The sequence below is a fragment of the Lycorma delicatula genome, chromosome 1 (genome assembly GCF_047948215.1).
Source record: "Lycorma delicatula isolate Av1 chromosome 1, ASM4794821v1, whole genome shotgun sequence".
Classification (NCBI taxonomy): domain Eukaryota; kingdom Metazoa; phylum Arthropoda; class Insecta; order Hemiptera; family Fulgoridae; genus Lycorma; species Lycorma delicatula.
Window position 1 is genome coordinate 166,696,402 of NC_134455.1, and position 27,269 is coordinate 166,723,670.

At 35.5% G+C, this 27,269-nt stretch overlaps 1 protein-coding gene across 3 annotated transcripts in view; it reads right to left on the minus strand.

The window, feature by feature from the left end:
* Nucleotides 1-27,269, minus strand: part of Prp40 (pre-mRNA processing factor 40) — a 144,097-nt gene that overhangs the window by 56,784 nt on the left and 60,044 nt on the right. For all 3 annotated transcript variants that reach the window (XM_075366985.1, XM_075367003.1, XM_075366996.1), the window contains exons 12-14: nt 23,527-23,641; nt 6,657-6,769; nt 5,230-5,337 (exon numbers count right to left, since the gene is read on the minus strand). In XM_075366985.1, the coding sequence (XP_075223100.1) occupies nt 5,230-5,337; nt 6,657-6,769; nt 23,527-23,641 (336 nt within the window). The remainder of the gene's footprint in view (nt 1-5,229; nt 5,338-6,656; nt 6,770-23,526; nt 23,642-27,269) is intronic.

Below are 27,269 nucleotides of genomic sequence, written 5' to 3' on the forward strand. Positions count from 1 at the left end.
ATTTCACTTGCCCTTCACAGTTACGCGTCTCCCCATGCACACCTCGAGGGTCCCCCATGCCATCATCAAGGAGCTCTGACCCACCCACTCTCGCATGTAAGTAGGCTCGAACACTCTAGGCTTAGAGGCTGCCTCCCTGGCCCCTACATGCATCAAGATGGACTTGTACCTGTCCTCGATCCCCCACACATTCCCATGACCCGTCACTACTTGTTGCGCCCTCGACGTCAGCGGTAGAGCACCACACACAATATCCCCCCACTCCATGTCCATCGGTATATCCGGCATAGCATATTCCAACAACAACATGAGCAAAGACACATAATACAATCATAAATTCCTTACCTAACAAAGTACATCAACAACTACAAAAATAAAACACATTTCGAAGCCTCTGATGACATCGAGGGCTGTGTGCACGTCAAGGGGGTTCCAACTTCCTCTTCGCTGTTAGTACAAGTCGAGCCACTCTCTCTACCTCTACCCATTAATCCTCATTCCGGAGCATGTCTGACAATGTTATCTGGTGTTACGGCCACCGGAATCTGATGTCTCTCATTCTCCCACCTGACACAGTTGAACCAGGCGTGTTGGGCTGAGTCAGCTGTCGCACAGTACCTGCAACCTGCCGTTCTCCTCCTCATGAACCGATGCAGATAGCTATCGAAGTCCCTATGGCCGAAAGTAGTTGAGTGAGGCAGTATCCAACTTCACCATGCTTACGCCTCACCCAAGCATTCACGTCCGAAATCAGATGCATAGTCCACCTCCCACCGTTGCTGCCAGATGGCCATGATCTGCGCCCTTGCATTCTCTTTGCTTACATCTTCAAACCGCAAGCATCGTTCCTCCACCAATAGGTCTATTGGTGGCATTCCCACAATGACGCAGATTGCGTCATAGGAGACCATCCTGTAGGCACATGTCACCCGCAGAATCAGCCTCCTATGAGTGGCCTCTAGCTTCCTCCTGTACTTCTGAACCATCACTGCCCTTTTCCATGCAGGGCCCGCGTACAATAGGACTGATGTCACGGTTGCAGCTATGACTCGTCGACATTTCTCTTGTGGCCCTACTGTGTTCGCCATCAGCTTCGAGATAGCCCTCAGCTGTTGTTCTGCCTTCTTTATTGCTTCCGCTACATGAGGTCCGAATGAATGGTGCTTGTCCATCCAGACCCTGAGGTATTTGGCCCTCGAGACTTGGCTTATCTCTGTGCCATCGATGGTGAAGTGCATCTCCCTTAGCTGATGTCGAGTCTGTAAGCATCGGCACCGCCGACTTTTCTGACCGTAGACCGTAAGTGACCATCCATTGGTGCACCATTGCCAAGGCAATGTTTCCCTTGGCCTCCACCTGCCTCTCATCCCTTTCTTTGATCAGTAGGGCCAGGTTGTTGGCGAATCCAAAGACTTCAACCCCTCTGGATAAGCCTGGCAAAGAACTTCATCATATGTGATGTTCTACAAGAGAGGGCCCAGCACAGAGCCTTGCGGGACCCCGCTCGCATCTGAAACACCCGTTCGCCAGTGTCCATGAATGTGCACACTTCCCTGTCACTTAAGTAGTTACTAATGATTGCTTGAAATTGTCCGGAAACTCCTTTCACTCTCAACGCCTGTCTGATGACCTCCCACAGCAGGCTGTTGAAGACATTCCGGATATCCAACAGTATCAGGGCCAGGATCACTCTTGTCTGCCGTGTACCAATTGCTGCTGCGTTGACAGAGAACATCAAACTTTTCTTGGGGTTGAGTGCTGCCGCTGCCCCCTCCAGCTCCTAAAGCGAGATTCGCCTTGGCTCTTCTATTGGTGTCATCTGCCACTCGATGACTGGTAGTCTGGGGAAGAGTGATTCCACTATTCCGTCAATCTGCTCTCCTGGGATGACTGGCTTCTCCTTCCCAGCTTTTTGGTAACAAGCTTATACGCTTGTTCCCAAGGATCTTTTTGCAGCTGGTCAAGGAGACACTTCCACAACTCACTCTTCTCCATCCAAATCTCTCGCCTCAGCTTTTTCCTAGACTCTCGGAGCTGTTGGGTCAGCTCCTCTACGTCATTTCTCTTCAGCGCCCTACTCTGTAGACGGCGACATGCCCATTGCATGTCAGGCCTTACTTCCCTAACTTCAGCGGTCCACCAATAAACCTTCTTCTTGGAGCATCTTGCTTCTTGAAGTTCAAGGTGGCAGGCCTCCTGGACTGTTGCATCCAACTCCTCAGGTCCTCGTTGAAGACTGTCGTGAGCCTCTCCTTCAGTTCCTCAAAATGTACTTTGTCAATGTACCACATCACTTGCCTTCTGGCTGGAAGTGGGCCAATCAACTGTACCTACAATCCCCCTGTGGTCGCTCCCTAAGTCATCTGCCAGCACTACACACTCCTGTACAAGTGGAGCCACCGTTCCTGAAGCGTATGCGTGGTCAAGGACCAACCTTCGTTCTCCTTTCCAGAAGGTGGGGGTGTTATCATTGAGGCTGAACAGACTGAGCGAGGAGGTGAGTTCTGCAAGAGCCTCCCCTCGCTTATTCGTGACACCTCCATCTACCCCAGCGTGCTTCGCGTTCAAGTCACCGATCAGCAGGGCAGGTCAGCCCATCCACCAAACATCCTCTCCCAATGCATCCAGAAACGCCGTGAAGTCATCCCACGACGAGTTGGGGGAGACATAGCAACAGTACACGAGGATCTCTCCCACCTTAGCATGAACAAATCCTGCTTCCATATGCTGGTCAGATAGCGCATACCTGCTCGACAAGTCGTTGAGTGTTCTTCTTGGGTCACTTGTATAAAAACTGATTAAAAGACTAAGTAAGAAAAATGGTTACATATTGATTTTATTAATAAGTTATATAAAAAACATATATAAATAAAAATAAAATATATATTAATATAAATTTAAAAACTACACAAAAATTTTAACTTACCTTAGAATTTTCTTTTCATAGAGATAAACTAATTTAATAATTAAAAGAATATAACATCACTTTTAATTGGATGCAGAGGTAAAATTACAAATGAAAAAAGAATTGTAAGGAAAATATTGGATCCAGTCATTATTATTAAATATAAAATAATAATTAATTTATCTTTAGCCTTTAAACCTAATAAACACAGGAAAAAATTTAACAGAGATTTTTATAAACAAAAGAAAATGACAATTTTGATAATGCATCTGTATAATTACTTGGGACCAGTGTGATCATATTTTACTAAACAGATGTACATTATCATTTAAATTCAGTATGAGCAAGCACATTCGTACAATTAAAACATCAACAGAAATTACGCAAAATTATATATACATTTATTTTAAATATATATAAAAATTTAACCAAAATAAATGAAAACTGACAATTAAACAGTACTTAAAAAACAATAAAACAAGTATTTTTAGCAGGATTTTAGAATAAGAAAAAAAGAATAATACTTGTTCTAGGTAATCTCAATAGAATATACAAATTTAATAAAAACATCTAAATCATTTAAACCTCAATTCAGACTGCCCACCATGACAGTGTATGCCACTTTTATAGATTGTATATAAAAAACTTATTTTAAGAAATATGAAGATAGCATGAACCTTAAACCAATCACGGAGATCAATTTTATTTCCCTAAACAAAATTTTAAGGGAACAGTTCAATGATTTTAATCGAAAACTTTCAAAAAGGGATTTTTTAACAAATTAAATCTTTAAACAGGCTATTGGATATCAATTCTCTATTGTGTTCAACACTGATGTTTCTGTTTCACAACTGATAAAGTAAACCCACCGGGTTGGTCTAGTGGTGAATGAGTCTTACCAAATCAGCTGATTTGGAAGTAGAGAGTTCCAGCATTCAAGTCATAGTAAAGTCAGTTATTTTTACACGAATTTGAATACTGGATCGTGGATACTGGTGTTCTTTGGTGGTTGGGTTTCAATTAACCACACATCTCAGAACTGAGACTGTAGAAGACTACACTTCATTTACACTCATAAAGTTCACATTTACACTTCACTCTGAAGTATTATCTGAACGGTAATTACCGGAGGCTAAACAGAAAAAAGATAAGAAAAGAAAAAACTGATACAGTAAATTTCCCATCTATCTAAATAATTAATCCCAGAACATTGTGTACATATTTTAAAAACAATGACTTCTAGTAAATTAAAGTTGTGACCAATTGCCAAGAAATGCTGGGAAACAGCCAATTTTACTGGCCCATATTTATGAGTAAAATGGTCCTTTATGATAGTCTCTTTTTTTACTTTGATGACACATCATACCTACATTCCAGTAATCTTTTTACAAAATAAAATTTATTATTTTACTGAAATTAATTTTTTTTAATATTCATATTATTTTTGTGTACTGTTACACTATATTTAAAATCTATTAAGTAAATAAATTAAGGCAAGATAAGCTTTATCTCAATATTCTGAACTAGGTGCTTTATTTAAAAGAATTTAAATAAAATTTATTAATCTTTTTGATTTATAAATGGTAACTCTCTCCAAAAATTTACCTTTATTTTTATTGTGTTTTAGGCCAGAGAGATGAAGGTATAGAAGTGTCAGTTTTAATAATTCATTCTACACTGATAATGTAATCCGTTGATAAAAGTTTTAAACTTAAATATTAGGTAAGTAAATTTTTTAAAATTTGTTTCGATGATTTATTATTCTTCTTAGTTTTTCAATTCATATCAAGAAAGAAAAGATGATTAATAAAATGATCCAGTCTTAAAACATTTATTTTTTAACTGTAACTAAAAACTTGCATGAAAAGATTATTTTCTTAGTTATTTATTTTATAACTAACTTGTACCTTTAAGGCCAATAATGAATATTAAATATCTATGCAATAAAATTTTCTCTAACTATTTATTATCATATTTTTTTAAATTATGAACCAACTGAGTAATTTGATACTATTTTTCATTGCATTCTGTTCTATGCTAATCTTTTAACCTCACTGTCATATTTATTATACATTATACCCTCAATTATCTGTTTTATATAAACCAATCTTTGTCTTACTCTGTACCTCTTACCTTCTACACAACCTTTATCACCTAATTAACTATAAACCAGGATGCCTTGAAAGAAGCTTTGGTTCAGAGAGATTAGTATTAAGTTCTCAAATCACTTGGTATGAAATTGGATGTTATGTGACTGGACATCATTAAAATTTCATCACAATTAAATATATGATGCTTCCAAGGATTAATAAATGAATTTTTACCTTTTCAAGTAGGGCATTATAAGTAAGTTTTACATTCCCTGCATCTAATGTTGCAGACCTCTGATCTTCACACACAACAGTAGCAAATTCTTCAAATGTTGTATTAACCTAAAACCAAAACAAAAATACTTGTCAATAAAAATATTTCAAAAAAATAAAATTAAACAATACTGAAACTCTTTTACACAAATCATGTGATTGTGATCACATAATATAAATGTAACAAGGTCAACTTATTAAACTTTGCAAATAGAACATGTTTTATTCTTAAAAAACATAATCTCTTTTTGATTATATCCATTTCATTTATAAATCATATCAAAATAACAAATTTTTTAAACTTATAGTTATGCCCAACAACACAAATAAATTCACAATAAAAGTACATCAAGGTACTTCAAAATTTCAGTAAGTGTCGAATGTATAAATTATGACTGCAGTAAAAAAATTTTCACAAGTATATGATATTAGTATATATATAGTATCAAGTGCCTTTTGTAAGTACTTATGAATTACAAATAATTGAACAAAATGGTTAATGATGGATATCTCAGAAAATAATATAGAAATGAAATGACATAATTACTTGGCAGTATTCGGTAGAAAATGATAGGCTTTGAGCCTTGGATATAACTTTCAGACATCAAGTACTTAAATTGACAGAAAGAAAAAAAACATTAAAAATAACTATGTGATGATAAATTACAGATGTAAAAGGACATCTATGTTTAGACAAGCAAACTGGACTGTACATGGTTAAAACAAGCTTCTTTCAAAAACTACCAGTAAAAAAAAAAGAATATAATTTTTATAAATTGAATGAAAATCACCAAGGAATGTCAATAATTTAAACTAACTAGCACCATAGTCAGTTCAAATATTTTTTTGTCAGATTTTTGAAAATAACAAAATAATAAAACATTAAAATATTGCAGTAATGCTTCCTATTCCTCCTAAAATCCAAACAAAATTGTGTATAGCAATTTTTCTAAACGCCAAAAATAAAAACTGATAACAGCTAATTTTTATTTATATTCACAACTTGTTTTGTAAAACAACACATTTTATCAGTTATACAAACTGGATAACTAATACAATGACCATAAAAAAGGAACCATTAGCAGTTAATATATAATTACATTCATATGTCATTCTGATTCATCCTCTAAGTTATACCTTATGGTGCTAACAGATGCTAAACAGAAAAAGAGAGTTAATAAATACATATGAACATACCTTTTGAATAATGAACAATGGTTGCATCTCGCACAGAAAACCAGAAATTGTATAATAGCAAATTTAGATTTACATCTAAGTATGAATTCATACACAATATTTTACAACCTAAGCAATACATTAGAGTAATGTCAATATCATTTTATATACTGAACAACTGAAACAGAAATAAAAAAAAATTTCTAAATTACCTCAACTTCAAACCCCTTTTCTTTTAAGATCTCCTTGATAATTTTTCTCTCATCATGGAATCTTGATTTCAAATCTTCTACATAAAATTTGAAAAGATCTAGTGGAGTAGAACCTATAAATAAATAAAATTACATAATGTTAATTAAAATGCAAAAAACCTAACTTTTTTCATCAGATTTTTTCATAAAGCTGTTATGGTTAACCTCACAAGTCTTTTGTGAGAAAAAAGCAGTTATATCTTAAAACAATATTAAAGAACACATATCAATATTTACCACCTTCAATAAAAGGGTTATCATAGTTGTATGAGGGCTGTTTTTTCAACCTCAAATGGGCTACTAAAAAAAGACACACTGACACAACAAAATGATTTTATAAATAAAAGTTCATTAGTATCTAACTTATTTTTCTACATAATTGCCAAAATGACTGAGGCATTTGTCATATTGTGACACTAGCTTTCTGATGCCTCTTCAAAGAAGTTTGCTGCCAGTGAGTACGGTATGTCTTGACAACCTCCTGATGCTTTTTGTTGGTGGCAGAGTGTTTGTCTGCCCAACCAAGCCTTCAATTCTTGAAAGAGGTGAAAATCGCTAGGTGCTAGATCTGGACTGGAGGATGGTCGAAAAATTCCCGCTTGAATTATTTGAGGTCTTGCATCACATTGGCACAGTGAGATCAGTGCAGTGTCATGGATCAAAATCATGCCAGATGAGAGCATCCCTCTTTGTTTATTCTGGATCGCTCTGCAGAGGTGATGTAAAGATTCACAATAAACTTCCTTTGTCCTCCAACAAGACACCTTTATGGTCCCAAAAATATTAGCAATTGTTTTTCTGTTGCTTAGTGTCCGTTTGAACTTTTTCAGCTAGTTTGGAGAAGTGTGCATTCATGCTTAGACTGTTCTTTGATTTCTGGATTGTCATACTGGATCCAAGTCTCATCACCAGTAATGATAAATTTTAAAAACTCTTCCCCCTTATTACCGCAATGCATGAGAAACATTAAAGCTGACACCATTCGCTATGTTCTGTGATTGTAACTCAACATTTTTATTATCCATGTGCATACAGTTTCTGGTATCCTAGGTCTTTAGTCACAGTTGTGTACAGAGAAGACCTTGAAATTTCTGGGATTTCTGCAGAAAGTTCAGTTATCATAAACTCAGTTAGCCACAGACAAAATCATAAACATGCTCAACAAGGTGTACAGTAACAACAGATTTGGGTCCTTGCCCACCTTCATTGTCGATGTCCATTCATCCTTCTTTAAATTTCCTACACCATTCCTGTATATTACCATCACTAATAAAGTTTTCACTAGACTCATTCTGTGAAGGATTTCAGCAGCACTACATCCTTGCAGAAACCGTATCACACTTTGCAACTAACACTTAGCAGGAGCATCAATCATAGTGGCTATGTTCAATTGCCCATAGCTTGCCTCAGACTGATGCAATGGAGCTGGCAATGACAGAGGTTGTGGTGGGGGATGGCACAATCACACGACACACACAGACCTGGCTCCCACCTATCTCTTGTTTACTTAGATGCATGATTGGAGCTTGAAAAAAAAACAGCCCTCGTAAATAATACTTAAAAGACTAAAAGTACTAAGACTAATCAACTTTTTACTTTTATTTAAATTCATAGTGCTGTAGAGCTAAAAGACTATACCTATAAAAATATTATGTCTACAGAAAAACGTAGTTCAAAAATGTTAATTAACATAAAAACCTTTAAAAAAACCTTTATTGGATTGTTTAAAAGTAATAATATTATTGTAAAAATCTTATTAATCTTTGAACCTAGTGCTGTAAGTCATACCACTTACAGCTATACTTTTTCTTTTTTGTCTTCAGTCATTTGACTGGTTTGATGCAGCTCTCCAAGATTCCCTATCTAGTGCTAGTCGTTTCATTTCAGTATACCCTCTACATTCTACATCCCTAACAATTTGTTTTACATATTCCAAACGTGGCCTGCCTACACAATTTTTCCCTTCTACCTGTCCTTCCAATATTAAAGCGACTATTCCAGGATGCCTTAGTATGTGGCCTATAAGTTTGTCTCTTCTTTTAACTACATTTTTCCAAATGCTTCTTTCTTCATTTATTTGCCGCAATACCTTTTCATTTGTCACTTTATCCACCCATCTGATTTTTAACATTCTCCTATAGCACCACATTTCAAAAGCTTCTAACTTTTTCTTCTCAGATACTCCAATTGTCCAAGTTTCACTTCCATATAAAGCGACACTCCAAACATACACTTTCAAAAATCTTTTCCTGACATTTAAATTAATTTTTGATGTAAACAAATTATATTTCTTACTGAAGGCTCGTTTAGCTTGTGCTATTTGGCATTTTATATCGCTCCTGCTTCGTCCATCTTTAGTAATTCTACTTCCCAAATAACAAAATTCATCTACCTCCATAATCTTTTCTCCTCCTATTTTCACATTCAGTGGTCCATCTTTGTTATTTCTACTACATTTCATTACTTTTGTTTTGTTCTTGTTTATTTTCATGCGATAGTTCTTGCATAGGACTTCATCTATGCCGTTCATTGTTTCTTCTAAATCCTTTTTACTCTCGGCTAGAATTACTATATCATCTGCAAATCGTAGCATCTTTATCTTTTCACCTTGTTCTGTTACTCCGAATCTAAATTGTTCTTTAATATCATTAACTGCTAGTTCCATGTAAAGATTAAAAAGTAACGGAGACAGGGAACACCCTTGTCAGACTCCCTTTCTTATGTTCTTCAATTGTTACTGTTGCTGTTTGGTTCCTGTGCATGTTAGCAATTGTTCTTCTATCTCTGTATTTGAACCCTAATTTTTTTTAAATGCTGAACATTTTATTCCAGTCTACGTTATCGAATGCCTTTTCTAGGTCTATAAACGCCAAGTATGTTGGTTTGTTTTTCTTTAATCTTCCATCTACTATTAATCTGAGGCCTAAAATTGCATCCCTTGTCCCTATACTTTTCCTGAAACCAAATTGGTCTTCTCCTAACACTTCCTCCACTCTCCTCTCAATTCTTCTGTATAGAATTCTAGTTAAGATTTTTGATGCATGACTAGTTAAACTAATTGTTCTGTATTCTTCACATTTATCTGCCCCTGCTTTCTTTGGTATCATTACTATAACACTTTTTTTGAAGTCTGACGGAAATTCCCCTTTTTCATAAATATTACACACCAGTTTGTATAATTTATCAATCACTTCCTCACCTGCACTACGCAGTAATTCTACAGGTATTCCGTCTATTCCAGGAGCCTTTCTGCCATTTAAATCTTTTAATGCTCTCTTAAATTCAGATCTCAGTATTGTTTCTCCCATTTCATCCTCCTCAACTTCCTCTTCTTCCTGTATAACACGTATTATATATTGGTGTACCATCTTTGTTTAACACATTATTAGATTTTAATTTATGTACCCCAAAATTTATGTACCCTCCTTAACTTTCCAGTATGCTCCGTCTATTTTACCAATGTTCATTTCTCTTTCCACTTCTGAACACTTTTCTTTAATCCACCCTTCTTTCGCCAGTTTGCATTTCCTGTTTATAGCATTTCTTAATTGCCGATAGTTCCTTTTACTTTCTTCATCACTAGCATTCTTATATTTTCTACGTTCATCCATCAGCTGCAATATATCATCTGAAACCCAAGGTTTTCTACCAGTTCTCTTTATTCCGCCTAAGTTTGCTTCTGCTGATTTAAGAATTTCCTTTTTAACATTCTCCCATTCTTCTTCTACATTTTCTACCTTATCTTTTTTACTCAGACCTCTTGCGATATCCTCCTCAAAAAACTTCTTTACCTCCTCTTCCTAAAGCTTCTCTAAATTCCACCGATTCATCTGACACCTTTCTTCAGGTTTTTAAACCCCAATCTACATTTCATTATCACCAAATTATGGTCGGTATCAATGTCTGCTCCACGGTAAGTTTTGCAGTCAACGAGTTGATTTCTAAATCTTTGCTTAACCATGATATAATCTATCTGATACCTTGCAGTATCGCCTGGCTTTTTTCAAGTGTATATTCTTCTATTGTGATTTTTAAATTGGGTGTTGGCAATTACTAAATTATACTTTGTGCAAAACTCTATAAGTCGGTCCCCTCTTTCATTCCTTTTGCCCAGCCCGTATTCACCCACTATATTTCCTTCCTTGCCTTTTCCAATGCTTGCATTCCAATCTCCAACTATTATTAAATTTTCATCTCCTTTTACGTATTTAATTGCTTTATCAATCTCTTCGTATACACACTCTACCTCATCATCATCATGGGCGCTTGTAGGCATATAGAAGTTAACAATCGTTGTCGGTTTAGGTTTTGATTTTATCCTTATTACAATGACTCTATCGCTATGCGTCTTGAAATACTCCACTCTCCTCCCTATCTTCTTGTTCATCACGAAACCTACTCCTGCCTGCCCATTATTTGACGCTGAGTTAATTACTCTAAAGTCCCGTCCAAAAGTCGCCTTCCTCTTCCCACCCTATCCATTTCCCTTTTTAAATTTTCTACCCTACCAACCTTTTTTAAGCTTCTAACATATCACGCTCCGACTCGTAGAATGTTATTTTTTACTTTTCTGGTGACCCCTTCCTTAGTAGTCCCCACCCGGAGATCCGAACGGGGGACTAGTTTACCTCTGGATACAGCTATACATCAAACTTGTAAGATTCAGAGATTTTACTTAACTAGAATATTAAATCAAACAGCTGTAGCAAGTGCACATGTTAATATAAGAAATAATTTTAAGGAAAGAATGTTATCCAACTTATTACTCCTATAGACGTCAGGCTCGCTTCACTCTAGCCAGGGGGCTCTGCTTCCTGGACCCTCAACACATTTGTATCCTCATGTTTTTGAAAATATTAAGTATTTTACAGAAATATTAGTATGAAGAGAATATTTTTCTGAACATTTTGGTGTTTTTATATTTAAAATAGCCTTAAAGGAGTAAGATATAGAATTTAATATTTTTTAACAGAAATATAATGTTTAATGCTAGCCATATTGATAACAGGGAGTTGGCTTAGGGATGCTGTCTTGCTCGTTTAGTCTTATATGTTTTTGTGTGAGGCAGTGTTAGCTGCCAGTCCAGCTGCTGCTATTGGTACAGAGCAGACTATGTGATTGGTGCAGAGTGGACTGCGTTATGTGCTAGGTGGCAGCAAACAAACAACTCTCTTCTGCTAAATATTAACTAAATCCCTTTCTTTTATTAATGAAATTAAATAAATGGAATTAATAATTAACAATTATAATAAATAAATAAAAATAATCTACGGTTAGAAATTAAATAAAATATAATCTGTAGATTAATTTAAAATGAACTGATTCTAGCAGGAGTCATGGAGGGAGCCGTGTGCAGCTACCCAGCACATCACCATTGGTCCACTTTGCACCAATAGCAGCTAAAATAAAAATCTGAGTACATACAACAAACAAACCCATGCACCATCATTTTTTATAGTGATAATTTTTTTTTGTAATTTCAACTTTGTTTTACTTGTGTAGATTATAAACTTCTTCATCTTCAATTAAAACTTAAAGAATTCAAAAAAATTAACTTCAATTGTAAAAATTTACAGTTTTCAGATTTACAGTTTAAAAATTATAAACAAATCTCAAACATATTTTTAACAGTTTTTATTCACTTTAGTGAATTTACATATGAACTGGTAAATTTAAATGTAAAATAACAACATTAAACCTCAAAATTTTTAACTATTTCCATACTTTGGAGATGTCCAGTAAATTACACTGAAACCACCATATACTGAAAATCTCTATGTATCAAACTTTTTTCAGGAACCTTGAATTTTCATTAGAAAAATTTTTTGTATATCAAATAAAATCTTTATATATTGAACAAAATTGTTTGCATAAAAAAAATTACGCATATCAGTTGCAGTTGAAAAGCACTCATGGATTTTGTTCATATGAAGGTAATATAAATAAAACAAGAAAAAACTGTTTCTTTCTGCAATAGAAATTCATGGAAGACAGAAAGGTTTTTACATAAAAAAAAAAAAAAAAAACAATAAACATTTACCAGTGAGGTCATAAGTTGTTATTCTTAGCTGTGATCTACTAATCCCTTTTCCTAACTTGGAGTGAGAGTTTTACTTTAAATTCAGTTTAGCTTTAAATTTCTTATAGTTAATGTGTTACCTAAATGGAAATCTAATTATAAAAGAGAAGTTCAACTTAATAAAAGATGTACAAAGCAGGTATGGAAAAAAGTATGAAGCTTTTAACAACTGCATTATCAACAATTCTGAAAAATTGATTCAGTTATTAAAACTTTTGAAAATGTTAGAGGTGATAAGAAACAATTTAAATCCTTAAAATTTGATAAGATCAATAAAACAGTATTGAAATGGGTAAAATTAATATGAGACAAAAAGATGCCTGTGACTAGGCTGTTCATTAAGGATAAAGTGACTGAATATGTTGCAAATTTGGGAATTTTCAACTTCCAAGCCAGGTGTCTCTGGAGGCTTGATAAATTAAAAAAACAACAAAGCATTCAAGAAAAGGTGATATCGGGTGAAAATATCTGTTTTTCCAATGGCATGTTCTCAAAGGCAAACACATTTCTGAAAACCATTTTAAAAGAATGTGAGCTCACAATGTATTTACGGTGTATGTATGTTTGTTCCATCGTAGCAGACCGATTTAGATGTATGACCCCGTGTTTGAATCTTTATGTTACTAGGAGTGTCATAGGCTATATAAATATGTATACACACACACACACACATACATACACACATATAAATATATATATATATATATATATATATATATATATATATATATATATATATATATATATATAACAAATATAATATAAATTTTTGAATTTATTAAAATATATATATTTAAATAAATTTAAAAAATCTGAAAAAAATTATACTATATACAAAATTGTCACCCAATAGCCCTTACAATTATCCTATATTAAAAATCAATGTTGTCAGCAATGTTTTTTTTGGCAGTTCTGTTTTTTAATTTTTAATATTTATTTCTTGTTTTCTTTATGACAACATATTATCCCCTGCATCCATAAGTGGCTTTTAATTAAATAAAACTGATGTCTTCATGTTTTTGCCCAATAAAACTCTTACTTTCAAAGACGATAAATATTTTTGAGTAAAGCATAGTAAGAAATGAATCACAGTTGTCGTTTGTACAAACATGACTGGTAAGGAGAAATTAAAACTCCTTGTGATAGGAAAATGGTAACAGCTGCATTGTTTCAAAGGTGTGAAATCAAATTACATATACGAGGGATGATCAGAAAGTAAGTTACACTCCTTATATGAAACAAACACATATTTATAAGACAATTTTTTTTTACTGAACAAAAACCTACATATTTTTATCTATTTTTCGACATAATCACCACGTTTTTCTAAACACTTTTCATACCTTGTGACAAGTTTTTCAATTCCACTCTCATAAAAATTTTGTTAAATTCCCTTCAACCATTTAAGGACCACTTCCTTCAGTTCATCATCATTAGCGAAATGCTCTCCTCCCAGGTCTTGCTTGAGGACAAACCAGGTGGTAGTTGCAAGATGCTAGGTCAGGGCTGTAAGACGAATGAGACCACACTTCCCACTTGAATTTTTGCAGTAACTCGTTTGCCACATGAGCTGAATGAGGAGCAGTGTTGTCGTGAAGAAAAATGACCCCATCACTCAATCTTCCGGGTCTTTGATGGTTAATGGATTTATGCAATTTTTTAAATTTTCATAGTAAGATTCAGCATTGATTGTTGTTTCTCGGGGCATAAATTCACTGTAAACAACTCATCCTCAGAATCGGGACTGTGAGCATAACCTTTTTAACAAGTAGGGATGTTTCTAGTTTTTTGGCTGTGGCAAATTTCTGTGTCTCCATTCATGTGAAGCTCGTTTAGTCTGAGGAGTGTAATGAAGCACCCAGCTCTCATCCCCTGAGATGATTAGTTTCAAAAACTGTACACAAGTCCTGGAATAACGTTGAAGAAAAGAAAGAGCAGATGAAAAACGTTGATGTTTGTGGCGGTCAACAGATGTGGCACTCATCGTGCACATATCACAATAACCATGCTGATCGTGAATAATCACAAACAGACTACCATAACTGATGTTAAGTTCAGTTGCAATTTCTCTAATTTTAATGCACCGGTTACACAAAATCATTTCATTCATGCATTCCACATTACCTGTCGTGTTTGCAATTGAAGGATGCCCAGCATGCAATTCATCACTCACATTTGTTTTCCAGTTTCTGAACATTTGGCACCATTTTGAGATCATGGGGCATGCCATTGCATTCTCACTGTATACCCCAACAATTTGGCAATGAGTTTTACTAAAATTGTAATTTTTTGCCCACAAAAATTGGACTACTGAATGCACTTCTATGCTAGATGAAACCTCTAGAAGACATGCCACATTGCCAACGGCACTACACACGTACTGAATGTCATACAGAATTGCTTCTGGGGGAGGGTGAAGACAACAACAGAGTTATAGTTAATTTTGTTAAGTCTTCTTTAACTGTAAAATATTAATTATACATAAGTGTTTTTGCTGAATATGTAATAAATTAATCTTAAGTAATATTTAATAAATTTGTATTTACTTATGTTGACAATGATATGTAACACTTGAGAAAATGATAAATGTTTAATTTATTAAAATAGTCAACTGGTACACATTAACACATAATAACTGAATATTAACTACTATAATTTGATTAACTATTTTAATGTTGGTGCTAATTCTAATAAACTAAGTCTATATAATCTAATTCTGACGGTTATTCATACAGTTATTCTAATAGTCTTTAGTATGAAAATGGTAAAAAAAGTGGCAGCATGTATTTCTGTATATTGAAATTTCTATGTATCAAGTGTTTTCCAGGAACCTTGAAGTTCAATATATAGAGATTTTAACTGTACTTAAAGTATAGTCTTTTGCTTCCTTGTATGAAGTAAAGGAAGTACTGTAATCGCAAAAAATTTTGGTTCTCAGATTTCAATGGAAATATTCATTTTGATCACTCTGAATCCATTTGACTAGTTTCGACATGATGTCTGTATGCATATCTGGCATAACTCAAAAACAATTAGCTGTAGAATGCTGAAATTTTGAATTTAGGACTTTTGTAACATCTAGTTGTGCACCTACCCTTCTGATTGCAATCGACTGAACCAAGTGTCCAAAAAAGCTCAAAATCCAAAAAATTGGATTTTTGACTTTTTTTGAACTGCAGTAATAAGCTCTCATTGAGAGATTTTCAACAATGTATCATAAGTGGTACTCATTTTCATTGGTTTCAGAGTTATAGCCAAATAAAACTGTAATTAATGAAATATTTGGATCTTACAAGGAGAAGACATATTGATTTGAATCCGATTTCACCCCCTTTTTTTTTAATTTAAATATATTAATTTATTAGTAATTAAAGACTTAAAAAGTAAATTAAGAATTTAAAAAAATGTACAATAAACAATAATTCAATAAAAAAAAAAAAATAAATAAAATAAAATATATCCGAAGTTATTAATTAATAAAATAAAATTTTATGTACTTTCCATTAAAAAAAAAAAAAAAAAAAAAATGTGTATATGTAATTTAATAGACGTACAAGGAAGTGATGTGGTGCCACATCAAATTTTTAATTCACAGCTTGCCCAAGGACCCAGGGAGAATACACTGCACTTTAAACTACTTCACATATACAGAATGAATTTAAATTAATAAACTCATGAGAAGATAAGCCCCATAACATCTACACGGTCCAAAAAATGTGGATGGTTTTAAATTAATAACCAAGAAGCCAAGAATTTTAGGGCAGATGAAATAGAATCCGACAGATTTTACTGATGCGATAGTAATAAGTCTTGATGGTGGAGGGATAACTGGCTGATAGATAAGTGTGTTTTTATTTTTACAGTATTTATTAAAAGTAAATCTATTACTTTAACTTGACAAAGTTTACATGTAAATTTGGTTTTTTTCCTACTCCCCTGGGCTGGACATACAATCAAGTAAAGCTCAGACCAGGAGAGTGTCCTTCAACTCTAAGGGTGCCTCCCCACCTACTGGTAGATCAGCCCCCCAGTGGATCTTTTTTATTTGCCTGTCTCTAAACTCTGAGAAGAGATGAACTGAGCCCGACTACATTGTTCCTGGGCCCCTCCCCAGAGACTGGGTCTCAATCTGTATACTTCAATGCCTCACGCCTCTAACCTCCAGGCAGGGAGAACTGGGCTTGATTAAGTCAACCCTGGACCCCCAACCCAGCAGCCGGGTCTGGATCTTTTATTTTACCTTTCCCAGCCTAAGGATCCCTGGAGTCCCCAGCCAATCATCGGAACCGGCACATCTCGTCACGCCAACCCTCATGACCAGGGCAATCCACCTTTCCCTATCTCTAATACCCACGTTGTTGACACTCTGCATTTTTAGAACATATCATCATCATAGGAAATAAATTGAATGCCCTCCAGTTTTCATTTGAGGTCAAAACAAACGATATCAAACTGTCCAGATGAAGCCTGTCAATACCTGCCTGCCTACACAGAAGATTGTATTCATCTGTGCAATCTTTGAGAGCAAAGATTGTATGTTATGCTGTGTCCACCCTGCTAAAATACATGCAGCAGGCGGAATCTCCCTTCTCAAGTAGTACTCAAAAGCACCATGCCCTGAGAGCATTTGGGTCATGAAAAATTCATTTCACTGTAGCCCCTAGTGATCCACATATCTACGTCACTTATTAAACATCTAGTCCAGACAGAGTCTCTAACCGTCGCCCATTTTACCTTCCAGGCCTCTCTCGTAATTGCTACTGCTTCACACCTTTCTGTTCCCTCATATCACTTCATCTGTTCCTTCACTTGTAGGTCAATTGGTGGGACTGATGGTGGTATACAGCCTGTGTCATATGATAAAGTCCTGTATCCGCATATTTCAGCCAGTAATGTACATCGGTGTATACTCTGAGGCTGAAACAGATTTCGTCTAACAGCTATAGCAGCACTCCACACTGGTGTAGCATACAGCACAGCAGACATGACTGTTGACATTATTAACCTCCTTTTAGAGGCCTGCAGGACGGACTGCATCGAAAGCAACATGTTCAAAAACTTTAACGTCTTCTCCGATATAGCGCAGCTGTCAAGAATATGCTGTGTAAACTTACAGGATCTGTCAATGTTTACTCCCAGATATTTTATACTGTCTTTGAATTGCAAGTAGCAATTGCCCAGCCTCAAGTCTATCCTACCAATATGCCATCTTCCTGTTAAAGTAATAAATACACATTTCTGTGGGGCTAAGTCCAATCCATGATTAATCATCCACTCCCTGATGTTAGTTAAAGCTGTGTTACCTTGTTGCTCTACATCTGCCTAAATCTTACCACTCACCAGGACAATGAGGTTGTCAGCATATGCTACCATATGAGTATCTACTGGTATGGGAAAATTAAGGATGCCATCATACACAAACAGCCACAATAAGGGGGCCAGGACTGAACCCTAAGGCACCCCTCCATAGACCTGGAACCTCAACTTGCTGCCCAGTGTGTCGGCCTCGATCCATCTGTCTGTCAGATACTCAGCCACCTGCCTTTGAAGATAGGGGCTGTATCCCTTTATCTCCAACACTGACAAAATAGAATCCCACGTAAGGGACCCAAAAGCATTCCGTACATCCAACATTATAACTGTGGGGATTTTCTGGGTCCTCCTGGTTCGCTGTTGTTCTACACCAGCCCAGCTAATCACTCTCTCAATGACTTGTACCATAGAGCACCCCTACCAAAAACCATACTGACTGGTATGGATGCCAGTGCCCGCATCCAACTCAACTACGCTAGCATCCTCTCCACAGCTTTACTCATGTTACTGATTAAACAAAGTGGTCTATAGTATGCGATAACCCATACATCAGCTGTCTTTGGCAAGAAGACTAACCTGGAATCCTTCAAACACTTGGGGAAGCTTTTACTCTCAAGCCAAAGTTGGCGATATTGTCAGCTCCCATGGCACTTTCCTGGCCAGACCCTTTAAGACCACAGCCAGTATGCTGTCCAGCCCAGGGCTCTTTTTATCTTGTAACCTTAAAATTGCCTTGACTACCTCATCCTGCAAGAATCTCTTCCTGTCACAGTCTACTAATTCTGCAAAGCCACTTTCCTCCCTGGGGAAGAGTTTAGATATTTGACATCTCGCTGACTCTTCCATGAGGGCAGGCAATCACCTACCAAAACACTTCATAGCAATCTGGTAGGCTCGCCCCCATGGATCCACGTCGCGCTCCTCATAGTTTGCCCCATTTCGTTACTTTTGACTGCTTAATTTCATAGTTTAATATGTGTCTCAGATCAATATATCTCCTAATGGCATCTTCATACTCTTAACCAGCAGCTGTTTTTTGCGTCGCAGACACTATAGGTTTTGCCTGAGCTGTGCGATATTTTCCGTCCACCAATATACTAGATGGTGTCTACCTGTAGTCTTTATTACCTCAGCAATCTCGTGTATTATTAGCTCCTGTAGAACTTCAGGTGACAACCTTCTTCCACCAGTTAACTGCCTCGCAACATTATCAATGACTGTTATTATATGCCTCTGAGTTAGTCGCAGTGGTCTCTGCCCTCCAGCTGTTCTGATCAGGGTGGTCTTCAATCACTAGTCACATAGCGAAATGATCACTAGTTGTCTCATCTGGTAGGACCCTCCAGTTGCACCTGGAGTGATCCCAGCCACCATCCAAAATGGTAAGATCTAACATAGATGGTGGATTGGTGTTCTCTCGCTTGAAATGTTGGCATCTGATCATTCATACAGTATAAACCTGCTGACATCATTAATTCTGCTAATACTTTCCCTGTTCTATTAGTATAGGAACTGCCAGCAATAACGGTCTTACTATTTAAGTCTCCCATTAGAATAACTTTCTTCGGTGATCTTGTTATAATGCAATGTAGACCCAACATTCAATTCTCAAATTTGTGAAAGCCGCAATTCAGGCTAACATAGGCAACTATTAACAGCATGTATGACAACTTGACAGCAATAATTTCCGGGCTCTACAGAATAGCTGGTAGCCCCTTCTACTGCTGACACTGCATATAAAATGTATTGGATGTAATATATGAATGTATTGGAGCACCAGTCACTCTTTGCAGCCGTAAATCAATTGGGCTCCGAAGTGATTAAAAAAGGTCTGCAGCCAAGCTGCTACCAGCTTTCCCACGAGATCGTGGGAGAGGATGCTTCCATTTGCAATTCGATAAGACAATCATAATCATGCTTTTGAGAATCACACATCAAGCCTCCGGTGTGATGGTCAGTTGAATTACAATCAAGGCAATTTTTTTTGCTCTCTACCCTCCTGTATTTTGTGTCTTTTGCCCCCCCCCCCCCCAATTATAACAAAGGTCCACTCAATTGGGCCCTTTGCATTCTGCACGCTAGTGTCCAGACCACCAATACCATAGGCAATGGTCGCTCTCCTCTTTAATATACACCAAACAGTGAACCCATCCAATCTTTATTCGTTCACTGATTAAATTATTCACTGTTCGGAAAGTTGTAACTACTGTTGCACTATGTGTATCACTATAAGTGTGCCTGAATGACGTGATACGGAAATCCTCTGAGTTGCTAGTTATCTTCTCTAACACTTCTCTGACTTCCCGCTTGGTGGTGTCCATCTCTATATCTTTAATGTGCACCATCGTTTGCCTATCTCCTCAGGTGCATAGGTCCACCTGCAGCTTGGCTGCCTTATCGCAGAGCGCAGTGGTGAAACGGTCAGCCTTCTCATGGCCTTTGTCATTAGGACCCTTTCATAACAAGAGCACCTCCCTGGCTTCATCAGTGTTAACAGAAAATTTCATGTACTTCATCATCTAACAGACACTGATCTTGATCACAACCGACCTGCTCTATTGGTAGAGGCAGATGCAACAATAGCTACCGGTGCCTCACTCTTCCTGAAAAGGTATATTAAGACCTTCCTGATGGCTATGCAAATAGCACCACCAGGCAGTATGAACACTGGGAATGCTGTCATAGCCAGGACTTGTCTTATCAATTTCAAAATTATTGCAATGAATTCTCTTTCACCACCAGATGAATTATAATGAATACTATATTTACTTCCCTGAGATGTCTTCGCTTCCTCACCCATGAGATATAATACTTTACATATGATGTCCCCAGGCTTAAATCTCGATTCCTGAGACCTGTTTTCATCACTTCTTCTGGAATGAGCTATATCCACAAAAGTACAAGTGTCACTGCTTTCTTTAGCTAGAACCTTAATCAGTCTGACTTTATTCATTATCACTGATGGCCACCTTTGTGGCAATTGATCTACTCATTATCATTCAAATCATCTGCCAGAATGTCTTCCAATCCGCGCTACTTGAATAGGGTCGATCAGAACCATCTGCGTGATGACCATCAGCAGTGGTGAGTACTCAGTCAAGGTCTGCAATCCATTGAAAATTGCCATTAGTACCTTTTCGTGTTGCATGATGAGTTTCTGCAAACCACAGCCTAAGTTTTGCTTGAGAAGCAGCAGCACACATGCCAGACTGCTTGTTAACTCCTTAAGTCCCTGATGGGGGGGGACTTCTATTCTTCCAAGGATATCATTCTGACCTGTTTTTTCTCTTTAATCTCCGCCGCTCTACACAGTGGCACACCTGGGTCTCCTGATGAGCTTTGATCAGTTGTATCATCCATCGTAATTGTCCAATTACTCATCTGACTTCAGATTCATGATCTGTGCCAAATTCCCTTTAATTTAACATTATCCCAAGCCATAGTTTGGAGGGTCAAGGGATTTATTTCGGGATTCAGAAATGTATTGACCCAAAACTGCAATCAGAAATTTTAGGGGGGTACAGTCAACAGAAGGAGAAGGACCTGGATCGGGTAAATCCAGGGGTGATTTTGGTTTTGAACTGATAGGAAAGGAAATAAAGGTATGGGAAAAGCAAAGGAGCTTTTTTCATAGTATTTAGTAAGGACTAAATACTGCAAAACAACTTGGATGATAAGGAACTTGGCTAGTTACCAGCTGTTTACGACGTTGTCGTGTGACGTAACAGTCCTGTTACTCCTTGTCAGTTGGACTTAGAACAATTTGCCTTGAAACTAGTCTTATACACAGAAGCACATGAGAAAACACAGCGAAAAAAGAAAAATCAAAATTACAGTATAATCCATCATCCAAATATCACAAAATTTTACACACTTGTCCCCACAAACCTTAGCACTAAAAATCAATCAACTTTTCCAATTAAAAACCTCTAAAAACCAGTCAAAAATTGCACTTAATTGTAGAACAAAAAACGACACAACCTTCCAGTTAACAGTGTTCTCACTCAACTATAAATTATGGACTTAGAGCACTCAATCATGTTCCTTCTTGTAATTTTGAATATTCTTTCTTTTGTAATTTTCTATATTCTTTATCTTTCTGCTTTATATGCTTGTAATATTCTATCTTGTAATACAGATGAATTTATTTAATGCTATGGGTAGTGTAAATTTGTCTTTTTGATGGTGGTAGCCAAATTGTACTTGAGAACATCAAGTGAGTGATGTTGGCAAAGTGCACAGAGATCTGCAGTATAAGATGACTTGCATTACCATTCTCATAAGTAAGAGGTACTTTTAAAATTAACATTAGATACAATTCTGTGACTAAACTTCACTATACCAATAATTAAAAAAATTACATGAAGAAATAGCTGATTTATTTCCAAACTTATTTTTTGGCAACACACATTTTTATTTAAGTGAATACATAAACAAACAAAATTACTGCTTCTGGGCTCTTAATAATCCATTGTGGAAAAACAACAGTGCATAATGCTGAGGCTAAATTTCATCAGTCTGTATTTTGTTTTTTAAATGAAATAAAATTATTTTTTGCCAACTAAAGACAGAACATGAAGAGGTAAGCATTTAATTTCAAACCAATAACTCATCAATCCAAATGGAAAGAGAAACAATGGTGTTGATGCAGATGGTTATTAATGAGAAGCTTCAGATTTGTTGATTTTTCAGTAGTCTGCAAGATCTCCTGATATAGTTTTTCCAGAAAACTTTCTTTGGAGCTAACTAAAAAAACAAAGTGTACTGAAACAAACAACAATTCATGGACTAAAAGGTAAAATATAGCTAGAAGTAGAAAATTTAAACTGCCAACCAGAAAAGTTTCAGGGATCAAGGAGAATTTTTATAGAAGATTACATGAATATATAAACTGTGATCTAAAAGATATAATTTTTAAAAGTAACTTATGAGCAATAAATAGCAAAAATTAAATATATTTTAACAAGCAGAGAAGCTTCCAGAAGGGAAAGAAAGATCTAGAAGAAATGACAAAGGAATTCTTTTTAGAAAAGGGTTTATAGAAAATCTTTTGTTAATTTTGTTTTAGTTTCGATATGTTATTGTAAGGTTAGTAAATCGGAACTGTATTTTGCTATTTATAATTGACTTATTTTGTACATTATAAATTATTTAAGAGTACTAATTGTATTTGCAGGAATTTTTACATGCACAATATCTAATTTTACATTCTCAATATCCTTGTCAAACTGCAAACACGCGACAATATTTTTTGTTCGATTTTTATTTTTTTGTATCCATTAGTAAGCCTCTGAAAATCATCACATCCCATAGTCTGTACTATTTGCAAATTAAAACCCTAATGTCAAAAAAATAGGCAAAAATAAATGCATATATCAAACAGATATTACCAGTTAGAAAAACAACTAAAATTAAAAAAGAAGAATATAAATATCTAACCTGGTTGTCCTAACATTGCTGAAAAACGGAGATCAGCACTGATAATTGGGTATAATTCTACCCAAAGAGACATAGATGTCAATTTTCCTTGCTCGTGTAATTCATCCAGTAACATCTGTTAACATATTTAAAATCAAATGAAATGGTGGTTCTAATAATAATTAAGCACATACTTTCTTAATTAATACAGAAATATAAGACAGGCCACCAAGACTAAATCAAGAGGCAATTTATAGCAGGATACCGATGAAAATAAAGATCAGATTTTCAATGCACATAAGCAGAGTCCGAATTACATGTTTCAGCAATCACATATTGTTTCACATCACATAGTAAGAAATGAGATTCCTGAAAAATAACTTTAAATACGAAATAAGTAAATCATTTTCTGAAGTTAAAACTGTTTCATTTTTCAGTTATATTATTACATCCAATGTGCTGCTGCATTTTTAGCTTAACATTTTCATAACAGCATAATGCAGAAGATTTCTTTTTAAATTCGTCAGGCCATTTTTTATAAACTTGAAAAATTCACTTCACACTAAGAAACAGATTGGACATTGGCTTGCTGTTACTAAAACACAAATAAGAATTCAGTGCAGAGTTAGTTTTCTACGATAGTAAATATCTATCTGGCTGTTCTGACTCAATAGAAATCAGTATTAACTGGAATGAAATTACTTTAGCATAAAATAAAATCATGCACTTTATAAAGCTTAGAAAATTACCTATCTTGTTTTTGAGCTTCCTCTTATTAACTAAATCTCCAATAAAAAACTTTCAATTATATATTTTTTCATGGAACTTCCACTTCTAGAAGTTATCTTACAACATATGCTAGGGTTTGTGGAATTATATGCTAGTTATCTAATTATTCACAAATTTCTTTTTACCTCCCTAACATAATAAACCTTTTTTCTACAAAAAAAATCTAGAGATAATCAGGAATTTGGAAGGTAAGAACCATAGTCATGTTTTTTTGCATAAAAATCTTGAATCAACAGTAAATTTGTTAGGGTGTCATCTACACAATTCAGAAATTTTCTTGCCTTTCTCATCACCTTTTCATGGAGAAATAATGGATAGCAATATTTATTTGGAGTTGGTAAATCTAGCAAAAATTCATTCGTAAGTGTTCAAAGAGTTTTATTTGTCAACACAAAGATTTTCAAAACTGCTGTGATGACTAGACTTTGGTTTATAAATCATACCTGTATGACCTATGTTTCTTCATGAGTAATTTACACACTAAATATTATGTTCAAACCTGTGAATTCAAGCAGCTCCTGAAAGTTTGTGAGGAAATTGTCTTTCCACTTCTGTTTCTTATTCAAGGGATGAACTTTCCTACAACACTATTTATTCAAGTATTTAATAACATGAATTGCTCTTGTTAAAAACATGAATATTATGAGCAAAGATTTGGAAATTGGTCCAAATAATCTTAATCTCAAAAATGTTCATAAAGTGCATTTGGTTGGAAACACAGTCCAAGAATGATTAATAAATGCAAAGCTGCTGCATGCTATCATATGATTCTTTTATGTTTACCTGATTGTGAAACAGTGAAAGTGAGAAAAAAAATTGTTGATTACCCATATGTAAGACAACTGTTAATCATATGAAGTACTACATTTTTTCCTAGCAACTATAAGTTCACAAAAATAAATGAACTAAAAATGCTTAGTCATTGAAATGATTACAATGGTATTAAAAAAAATTATTGTAAAATTAGAGTAAGAAGTAGATGAAATAGTTTTCCCTTGTCCTAATGTTGCACAACTATGCAAAAGAGTAAAAAATAGTGCAGTACCATACTTCCTATTGCTATCGTATACACACTAACCAATGAATATATGATGTTTATTCGATGAGAATCTTTTTTTTATGCCTAAAAAACCACTACATTAGAGGTTGTTGTATTAATAATAAAGCTATAATAATAATAATAAAGCTATGCATTATTCTAAATCATGTAATATTCAATCAAATCTAGGATAAGCATTCTTTATATGATAATACATAAAGCAGGTTTATCACATTTAGTTTCAATTTTTGTAACATCTGGCATCATTGGTATTATACAATTTATATGCAAATAGAGTATCCACTTACCAACAATTGTAAGTATTGACTACCCAAACGCTTTCAGATTATTCCTCCATCATCAGGGATTACTGATTAATTATGAATTTTATAGTTGGGCATATAAATTTTTATAAATGGGAATTAAAATGAAAATAAAATTTAAAATTATTATGTTCATAACAATTGATTGTCAATAGTTAAAATAAGTAAACGTTAAAAGAAAAACAACTTGTCAGCAAGATGTTTCCAACAGTTATGTTTAGCACATTTATTTACATGACAGAAAACTAACTTTTACAAAAATATTAGCATAAATTATATATTTGTATAGACAAAGAAGTGAATTTACAGGAGTGACTAGATATATTAATTTACATATATATTTTTTCTTACGAACATCCTAGAGTCTTCAGATATCCCATGCCTCTTTCTGGATTCAGGACTTTTAGGTGGCCGTGTCCCTTATTTGTGATGCGTATTCTTGTAAAGACTCAAACCCACTATACCAGGCCTGATTGATCTCTTGGCCAGTGTGTGAGCTGAATGCTATCAGAATAAGGGAGTTTGAAACTTAAAATGCCGCCTGAACTGATGGCACAGAAGCTGGGAAGAATCTACAAAGGGCAGGTGAACCTTAAACACATTCTGGAAGATTAAACTGTGGCTGGAATGGAAACTCAATGAGATAACTTATGAAGTCACCCAGTTCCTGACTGGTCACAGCTATTTCAAGACAAAGATGTTTAGGTGTGGGTGCACAGAGGACAAATGGTGCCCACACTGTGCACCCTTGATGATGCTCAATAAATGATTTTCACTTTTCACCCACTTAGGTGGGCTGACTTGAGGACACGCTGTGTCACTACCACCTCTTGACTGTGATGAAAGATGGGACACAGTCTCTGAGATGGTGAGGAGCATCATCTTCAGGAAGGAGTCTGAAGAGTAGGATAGGAGGACAGCCTGTAGGAGTAGGGGATGCATGTCCTCATATTGACGTGGGTGTGCGTTCTCTGTCAAGGCCTATTGGACTTATCTTTCTCCCTGCTGCATCCTTCAGTCAGGTGATAATGCTCATCACATCATCATGGGGGGGGGACAAGCGTGAGATGGAGGGACAGCAATGGGGACAAGGGGAGTCGTTCATTCATGGATGAGTGTTTCTTGTTGATCCTTGTGGGACTCCACCATACCACTGTTCCCTTCTGGCGGTGATCCTGCAAGTCCCATCGGAGACTGAATTGTATTTTTTAGTGAGTGGTATTTGCATGTAGCTGAGGGGGATGGCTTTTAGTCTGTGCACTTTTCCCTCCTCTGATGGGGAAAAAATCCAAAAGGCTCACCACATTTGAGATATAGGGTGAAATTCAACCACCACAGAATACCAGTATCCACGATCTAGTATTCAAATCTGAATAAAAGCAACTACCTTGATTAGAATTCACACCTGAGAGCTATCGTCTTTGAAATTAGTTGATTTAAGATGACCACTAGACCATACGGCAGGCTATTTTAGATATTATATTTTAAATTCTATTAATATAAATCACCTAGTTCAGAATAATGAGATAAGACACATCTTACCTTAATTTTATCATGAAAGTACTTTTGTGGGATCCTGCATCATAAAGCATGATTGAATTAATTAACTACAT